The sequence below is a fragment of the Nuphar pumila genome, chromosome 7 (assembly GCF_984573655.1).
Source record: "Nuphar pumila chromosome 7, dmNupPumi1.hap1.1, whole genome shotgun sequence".
Taxonomy (NCBI): Eukaryota; Viridiplantae; Streptophyta; class Magnoliopsida; order Nymphaeales; family Nymphaeaceae; genus Nuphar; species Nuphar pumila.
Window position 1 is genome coordinate 61,123,569 of NC_143255.1, and position 9,155 is coordinate 61,132,723.

The 9,155-nt window shown below is 39.8% G+C and overlaps 1 protein-coding gene across 1 annotated transcript; it reads left to right on the forward strand.

Annotated features, from left to right (window-relative positions):
- The first annotated feature begins 1,380 nt into the window (after nt 1-1,380).
- LOC149832356 (transcription factor SRM1-like) lies at nt 1,381-4,863 on the forward strand. Its single transcript, XM_090014472.1, has 2 exons — nt 1,381-2,359; nt 4,160-4,863. Exons 1-2 carry the CDS (start codon nt 1,938-1,940, stop codon nt 4,647-4,649), a joined length of 912 nt encoding a protein of 303 aa, XP_089870598.1. The 5' UTR covers nt 1,381-1,937; the 3' UTR covers nt 4,650-4,863.
- Nucleotides 4,864-9,155: the final 4,292 nt, after the last annotated feature.

Below are 9,155 nucleotides of genomic sequence, written 5' to 3' on the forward strand. Positions count from 1 at the left end.
TGTCATACTTATTATGAGAGAATAAAAGCATGCATAAAACAAGAAAGGATTTTAAAAATCTTTCCCTATTTTTTAGCAACAGCCCCCTGAATACTTGTAAAATGTCCATGGTGTCCCTGAGATATAAGGTACCAATGAAAGATAGGGACGGGGCTGTCATTATCAGACCCTCTCGAATCCATAAAAAGACAACAAGGATATGACCGTCATGAAGGAAGGGGTAAAAGAAGGCCTTAATCCAAAAAGAGTTTTTTTTTAGCCATCGTGTGAGAAAGAGTAAAAGGGTTACCACTTACCAGTTCAGGCAAAGCGACCCAAAGGCGTCCATTTCATATTTTGAACTTCAAGACCGTTGGGAGTGAAAAGCTTTGCATTTCTATTTCTGAATTTCTGTATAAGTATTTGTTGGAAAAAAATCATCTTTCACTCGTAATTTCAGATCCTGCAACAACTTTTATAAAAAATCAAAAAAGCGTTTACAGTTTTGTATAAACTGACAAAAACAACCTCACCATTGCCTCGATCCAGTTAACTTGGGCAGACCTTGAGTTAATCCATGTAAAGATGTACTAACATGAATTAGAACATACTATCCAAACTAAAAAGATTTAACCAGTGAAGTACTCCTCCACAAGAAGAACTCCATTGGCACAGTAAAAATTCTCTATTGGACTTCACCGATGTTGGAAAATATGCATTGGACGGTATTAGTGTAGTAAATAAAACCTTGTAAGGTTGTCAATTCATTATAAATTTTGGCTTCTTTTTTTAATAAAAGTTAATTCAAGAACCTGTTTGACCATTTTTATTGCAACAAAGTTTTTTTTTTCTTGGGAAAACCTTGGTGGGGAAAAACCATGCTATTTTGAAAAACTTGGTTTTTTCATAACAATTTACTAAATACTAACACAATTAAGGATATAAACGAGAGAAAATGTATACAAATATAAAATATAAATTATACTAATACTATATCAAAATCATTTTTATGCATCGATATTGAGATAGAAACACTGCATTCTTTCATAATCGATGACCTTTTGAGAGCGTCATATTTTTTGGCGTTATTTAGTCTTACGGGAATATTATAGTAAATTGCGATCTTTTTTAAATACGGGAGGTATTTGGTAGTTTTACATACTTTCTCATGGAAAGAAAATTCTGAGTTTAGACAAAAAAAAGGTCGACCCCACTAGTAGGTATACTGGGTGGCTGTCGGGAACTTCAGAAAACATAGTTGTTTTATAAATTTGAAGAAAATATTTGGACCTACAGAAAAAGGTTCTTTTTTTACTTTTTACCTTTACTAAATGCTTGATTTAGATTTTTTTACCGGCGGTCTAGGGTTTAAACGGTTAGTAGGTGTACTGGCTCTTGCCTGTCTTTGCTTTTGTTTTTTCTTCTCCCTTCCTATTTCCCCCCCCCCCCCCCCCCTTCTCCGTCGTCGTCTCTCTTCTTCCTCCCAAAATTCTTACTCCTCTCTCGAATTTCTCCTCTTCTCCCACAGTTTGCTATTGCGAAAACCCTAGTGTCCTGTTTGTTTCTGTGTATTCCGATGGAAATTCTAGGGTTTATTTGAGCCCCGTCGTTCTCTCGTGCGATTTCTAGGGTTTTCTGTCGCTTTTGTTCCCGTGTTTTCCTTGGCTGACGCATCTGTCGCTCTGCCCATATGGAATTATTCACTCCCGACAGATTCTGTGGCGTCGGATCTGCGAGAATTTTCTGATACCTTGTGCGATTTTCGATTGTTTCTATCGGATTTCAATAATTGGTGCCGGGATTGAATTTTTTTTGCTCGTTTCTCTCTCTTATTTCTTCGTGGGTAGCTACGTTTGTTGGGGGGATATTTCTCTTCTTACCTAGAGAGCAAACAAGGAGTTCGAATTCTTCAGTTTCTATCGGAATTTCTACCATAGGGTTTCATGAAAAGGGCCTAGATGATGAGCGATTGCGGGGCAAGTTCGGTATCGGATGCAGTCGATGGCTTTGTGTGGAGCAGGGAACAGGAGAAGGCCTTCGAGAACGCGCTCGCGATCTACTCGGAGGATTCGAATGACCGGTGGGAGCGAATTGCGGCCTCGGTGGCAGGGAAGAGCGTCGAGGAGGTGAAGAGCCATTACGACATCCTTGTGGAAGATATCGATGGGATTGAATCTGGGCGCGTGCCGCTCCCCAGCTATGCCTCATCCTCTTCTTCGGACACATTTGGGGATGTCTCCGGGGAAGGCGGAGGTGGAAGGAAAAGTGCCCATTTCGGAAGTTTCCAGAATTCAGATTCGAGCTCTGCCGTTGGGAAGACCGGTTCTCGGTCGGATCAGGAGCGGCGCAAAGGGATAGCCTGGACAGAGGAGGAGCACCGGTATTCTCTTACGGGTTTCAATCTCTTCGTTTCGCAGTCGAGACTCATGTTGATTTTTCTCTGATAAAATTCTCTGGGCTTTTGATTGGTGTTTTTGTGTTAATCTATTTTTTTGGTGGATGCATGCAACCGTAGTCAAGCGTGTTGTTAAATCACCACTACTGAAATTCCGAAGGGGTCATTTTTATTCTTTTCTGTTGCCACGAATAACTCTTATGCTTATTCTGGTTGATAATGGGGTAACTCACGATCGATTGGATGATGTTTTGGACTCTGAAATCTTTGGATTTCCTATCGATTCTTATTTCTTTGGGAATATCTTTGATAAGAAGAATCTGATATTGGTCGTTTATTTATGTTCTATGTGGTCCTGTTTTAATTGGTACTTGTGGTGGCCGTAATATGAGTTTGTTTTATTTGAATTACTACTGTGCTCTCGTTGATTCTGATTTCCTTTCATGATTCTCAAAATCAAGAAAATGCAAGGCTAACTAGTCTGCAGGATAAATTGTTTTTGGTGACCATCGTTTATCTCGACGGGCATGCCAGAGGATATCGAGAATTGCTTCTTTCTAAAGTCGGCCCGTCGTGGCTGGCTTCATCCCAATTGGGATATTTGAAAAATAAGTTGGAATTGTGCTATGGTGATGAGGTTTTAGTATTTAGGGTCTTCTATGAGTGGAGCATCAACTTGTAGTGATCAATAATTGATCACTACAAGTTGATGCTGCTTTAGACTCACTTCAAATCTAATGATAGATCTCCCCATTAACATTACGAGCAGAATGTGTTCAGAATGAATGCCATATTGTGGGAACTTTCAGATTGAAAATTGCAGCAACTGCTATTGTTATTGGATCTGATTCAGCAGGGGATTTTACAACCCCTGTGCTAACCAGATTTGTGCAGCTATATAAATGCTCTGTTCCAACTCTACTTAAATTCTTGCTTTCATGTCACAGTGGCATGGCTTATAGCCTTATGTGTGTAACAGTTTGGTACTTAGCATAACTTGAGAGAGAGAGAGAGAGAGAGAGAGAGATGCTCTTTCTCACATCTTCGTATCATTCTTCAGTGAAGATTGAGCAACCATCTAACCAAACAGCCCATGTATAAGATTGAGACCTGTTGTCTTTTTTGCTTAATATCGATATAGGCCAATTGGGATCTGATATCTTTTCTTCAGTCTTATTCCATTCAACTTTTTTTCGGTTTCGGTGACTATCTTGTTGAGCAACTCAATGTAACTAATAGGACAGCCCATGTACACAATTCAGATCTTGCATGTTCTTTTGTTAAATGTTTGTTAAAAATATCTTGTCACTTATCCTCAATCTACAAGGATGCCTTTGCCCTTGTTTTGAGATTTCACAACTACTTTTCAGAGAGACTCGGGAGGCTTTTTGTTTACCGAGTGTAGCTATGACTAGCATTTAAGTTCTGCTTTCAACTTCAACTAAATCCTGCCTTTTGGACTGCTTTTATTTTATTTCAATTCATATTGTGCTTGTGGTAGTAGGAACTGAACAATGGAAAGCAATGAAATACAAGGAAACAAACCGACAAAGAACTATGCTGCCACTAAGATAATAAATAGCCATACAACTTATTACTAAAGTTTGTTAGACCACCTTTGTTCAGCTGGACCCTAGGTATTGATTGCGTGGGAGGTCTTTGAATTACAAACTATTAACGTTGTGCAAGATTCCTGATTTTTGTTTGCTCAAGTAGGCTGTTTTTGTTTTATGACGTGCCATGTACCCTAATCTACATGGACACTTATTGGATCTATTGAAACAGATTGTTTTTGCTTGGATTGGAGAAATATGGAAAAGGCGACTGGCGTAGCATCTCAAGGAACTTTGTGATTTCTAGGACACCTACGCAGGTGGCCAGTCATGCACAGAAATACTTCATTCGCCTCAACTCGATCAACAAAGACAGAAGGCGCTCAAGCATTCATGATATCACCAGTGTTGGTAATGGCGACATGTCATCACCTCAAGGTCCTATTACAGGTCAAACAAATGGAGCTGTTGGAACAGCTGGAAAACCTGCCAAGCCGGCTACTCAGCCGCATTCAGGTATCGGTGTGTATGGGACTCCTATAGGCCAGCCGATTGGTGGACCGTTTGTCTCTGCTGTAGGAACACCAGTAAGTCTACCTTCTCCTGGCCATATGGCATATGGTGTCCGTGCACCAGTTGCTGGAGCCATAGTTCCGGGTGCCCCTATGAATCTTACCCCGATGGCATACCCAATGCCGCAGACATCGTCAGCTCACAGGTGATCACAGCGTCACTCCAAATGTATAAAAAGGAAGAAAAATGATATAGCAGAGTGGCTGTGTAGTGCTTGTGCTATTTGTCATAATTTCTTTGTAGATTAATAAGACGATGATGGTTCAGGGTTGGGCTGTATTGATTTTTGCAAATTCATATTATGCTGGAATAAGCCGTGGAAAAAGAACTGGGTGGTATATATGCAGTTCCTGTAAATGTTAAGTGGTGGTCCGCACTTTGATTTCTTTACTCCCATTCTCTTTCCTTCTTTCGCAGCAGTTATTTTAGGTACCGATTTCTATTGAAGTTACCAGTTTTGAATAAAGCTATCTATCAATTTCTGCTAAAGGACAGACACATACACACGCCCTCTTTTTACATACACACCCCCTCTTTTGGTTTATTTGTAGTTGCTTTTGTATCTGTACTTTGCAACTGTTAAACGTTCTCCCTTTGACACCGTCTCCAAACCATACATTACACAACGAAATCTGAACTCTAATCGATGTGATGCATGAAGTTGTCTGAATCCAAAGGTGTAGGACTACTCTCTCTCTCTCTCCAATGACGGTTGCCACTGACTTTCTTTTCCTGAATTGTGTGCCGGTGGCTTGAATGTGATGAAGTCACACCAAATTCAAATGGAAGTTAAATTTTCACTATTAAACGTTCAAAACAAAAATATGGTTGTCCAACAAGCGTGGTCTGTTAATAGCGCACGCATTCTGATTGTAGCAAATTATTTCTAGTTGAAGTGAGCCTAATAAGAAAACAAAATATATTGGAAGTGGGGGAGTTCATAAGATCTTAAAAGACCACTGCATCAAACTACACAATAACGAGGATACCCTTTGATAGAACATGCACTAGCGCTTCAACATGAGTATGGAAGGCTAGGGTTTCACGTCTTTAATAAACAGCAATAGTAACTTCTTTATTGTGGAACAACGAATGATATCGTTCCATTATCATTTCTTATTCAATCTTCATTATTGGTGATATGGAGTTTCACACAACAGTTCTTTGTGAACTTGACTGCCAAGGCAGGCCAGCAAAAACCAACCAGCGATGATCACCGTCTTGGTAAACACCAAGATCTCCACACTTAACCCTGCACGTATTGCAAACACTAAACAAAACACCAGCTTGTAGTAGTTCCCATATTCCTCTATCCTAAACCAATTGTTCATTATGGCTGGGCCAGGATTCCCAACCACCCCACCAAACCTCACAAACAGTGCTTGCCCGTCGCCTTGTTGGCAGCACCCAATGTCCAGACTGGCTGCTCAAGACAGGTTTGACTTGAAAGCCAAATCGACTTCATGCCGTTGCATAAAAGTCGCTCCTGTACCTTCAATGAAGAAAGCATATGCTTGCTTAATATACAGAGGACATCGTATGCCATTGTGAGTGCCCGAGTATAAGCCACCATAGCTATCCTTCTGAACCTGCATTATATGGTAGCGGGTATCTGATTGGAGTTGCTTACCATCAATATCTTGCACCCACCCCGGTTCAGCTCTGGGCCGGTTGAGAACAAAAAGAGATTTTTTTTTTCCAAAGGAAAGCTGGGGTTAGGCAGACCCCTACCAGTTATACAACTATACCAATGGGTTTTGAACATGCAACGTCCCAACACAAGGTGACGTGCACTAGCTGCTCCTGCCAGACAAGCGGGCCCCCGTTGGTGAGATCACGAAGAGAAGATGGCCAACATGGTTCTTAGGATGATGAGAAACGAGTGGAACTTCAGCGTTTTATAGACAGCATGGTGTGCGATCTACTTCACACCTAAAGTCAAGGGTCTACGCTGCAAAGATCTAAGTCAAGCAGATTGAGGGGCGTGGTGACTATTTTGTGATACACGTCCAGTTTAGCATTTTCTGAAATTTCTTGAACAGTTGTTTTCAACGAATTAAAAAGTGAACTGTTGTGTTTGAAAGCTTTGCTCTTTTGTCCTACAAACATTGAGAAGTATGATGATGCTGATTCACTAATCACTAGGTCTATATTTGTCCAAAGGGAGACTTTAAAAATTGATGATTAAGTGTTCACCATTTTTGTTTTTAGTCCCCAAGAGCTCCATCTGATTGTTGTTCATTTATTTGGTGTAAAATTTTTTTTTTTTGTGTTAAAAGTCAAGTTCAATGCTGTCATGGGCGAATTAACTGCAATCACATTGCAAACTTTGAGCGAAGCAGGTTATATGTTTCCCCTCGAAGATGGCCGTCAGCCACAGTGCGTGTTTGGGGGTCCAAATGAGCGCCACGTATATAAGCTCATGGGGCTCGTATCCTCGTGTGTGTCTACGTCACTTAGCATCGTAATCCGGTGCAATTGCAAAGACATAAGTACCCTTTCTCGCCATTCTTGCCATGAAACGACGGTTCGAGAAGATGACAAAAATGTCCATTCAAAAAAAGGAAAACAACGGTTCGAGATCCTCCATCTAGAAAAGTGAAACGCCGGTTCGAGAATGATGTTAACTCTTTATAGTCCAAACGTTTCGTTTTCACCCTAAGCAGTAAACTTTTGCACCATCTGCTGTAACAGGAGCTCCTTTTGACGATGCAAACTTTGTCGTCGTCTCTTGCCACCGGAGTAGCAGTTGTACCGTCTTCTGCTGCCGTCGGAGCACCCTTTGAAGTCGTTTGCTACCGTCGGAGCACCCTTTTTTATCGTCTGCTGTCGCCAGAGCATCCTTTGTCGTCGTCTGCGCAGTGGCAGCATCGTTGCCACCATCAGCTATATCTACCTTCTGGGTGTTTCTCCTCCACAGTCGGATTACCAAGGTTTCGTTATGCAAACAAATCGATTTGTAAATATAAAAGCTAAATCTTACAATTGGTTTTACTATTCATGCTAAATAACACCTATTTTCATACTAAAACAAATCGATTTGTACTTATCCACCTTTTAGGCATCGAAAAATAGTTAGCATGATTTGTTCTTATGAAGGCCAAATATTCCAACGATGTCTACTTATGAAGGCTAAATTTCTAAAATGATTTATATGTTTGAAACATTAATGATTTAATGAAACTACTACGATTTGTACTTAAGTTTGATAAATCATACAACAATTTATACATATGAAGTCAAATGTTACAACAATATGTACTTATGAAGGTTGCATTTTATACAACGATTTGTAAGTTTGAAGCATCAACAATTTATACATTTAAAGCATTAGCGATGTATATTTATGAAGTTACCTCGATTTGTACTTAAGTTTGCTAAATCTTATAACGATGTTTACTTATGAAGCCAAATATTACGATGATTTATAATGTTGGTGATTGTGTAACGAATAAAATAATTTGTATTATTATATACTTGGGGAGGTGGTTGTAACATATAATGATGCAGTTAAATTTATGTGTTATGTAGGTTAGCAATGTCTAAAGCTTCTCAGACAAGAAATCCCTCTTCGTTCTATGGAATGAATATTAGAGAAGTTATTCGTCAGTCCTATCTATATGAGCGTTATGAAAGGTACCAAAATATAATGAAGATTGAGAATGATAAAGACAAGGACAAAGCGTTGAAATTGTATTATGCAGAAAAATTATCCATCAGATATTGAGGCGAAAGACCAAAGGAAGAATGAGAAAGAACTAAAGATAAAGAAGAAGAAGGATGACGAAGAGAAGGAAAAGCAAAGGAAGAATGAGAAGGATAACGAAAAGCAAAGGTAAAGGAAGAAGGCGGAGGAGAGGGAAAGGCAAAGGAAGAAGGAGGAGGAGAATGAAAGGCCAAAAAAGAATAAGGAGGAGGAGAAGAAGAAGAAGGAAAGGCAAAAAAGGAATAAAGAGGAGGAGGAGGAGAGGGAAAGGCAATTGAAGAAGAAGGAAGAGAAGGAAAGACAACTGATGAAGCAAAAATATTTTGAAAAACAAAGGAGGATAAGGCAAATGAAGAAGGAGGCGGAGGAGATGAAAAGACATAAAAAGAATAAGGAGGAGGAGGAGAGGGAAATGCAATTGAAGAAGAAGGAGGAAGAAGAGAATGAAAGGCAAATGATGAAGATAGAATATGAAAGGCAAAGGAAGAAGCATTAAGATAAGGAAGAGAAGGAAAGGCAAAGGAAGGAGAAGGAGGATAAGAAAGAGAATGAACGACAAAGGAAGGAGAAGGAGGATAAGGAAGATAAGGAAAGATAAAGAAAGAAGCCAGAGGAGAAAGAGAGGGAAAGGGAAAGGGAAAGGGAAAAGAAAAAGCAAGAGGAGGAAGAGAAGGAAAGAGAAAGGAAGGAAAAAATTGAAAAGCAGAGGAGGAAGGTAATGGAGCGAAGGACGGAAGAAGTAGAAAAGTAGTTGGAGGTGGCAGAGCAACAAGAAAGGCAGAAAATGGAGGGAGGGGATGAAGAGGAGAAAATTATGACCAAGGTACGTAAATTGATCATGTCTGTCATGATTTACTATGATAGTAATTACTATGTATAGCGATTATTGTGATAGCGATTAATGTATAGTGATTATTGTGATAGCAATTACTGTGAACGATTTACTGTG

What these genes read in the sequence shown, in the direction of transcription:
- LOC149832356 (XM_090014472.1), top strand. Translation starts at nt 1,938, where the DNA reads ATGATGAGCGATTGCGGGGCAAGTTCGGTATCGGATGCAGTCGATGGC. An exon ending in TGGACAGAGGAGGAGCACCG is followed by an intron (nt 2,360 to 4,159) that starts GTATTCTCTTAC and finishes CTATTGAAACAG; the next exon opens with ATTGTTTTTGCTTGGATTGG.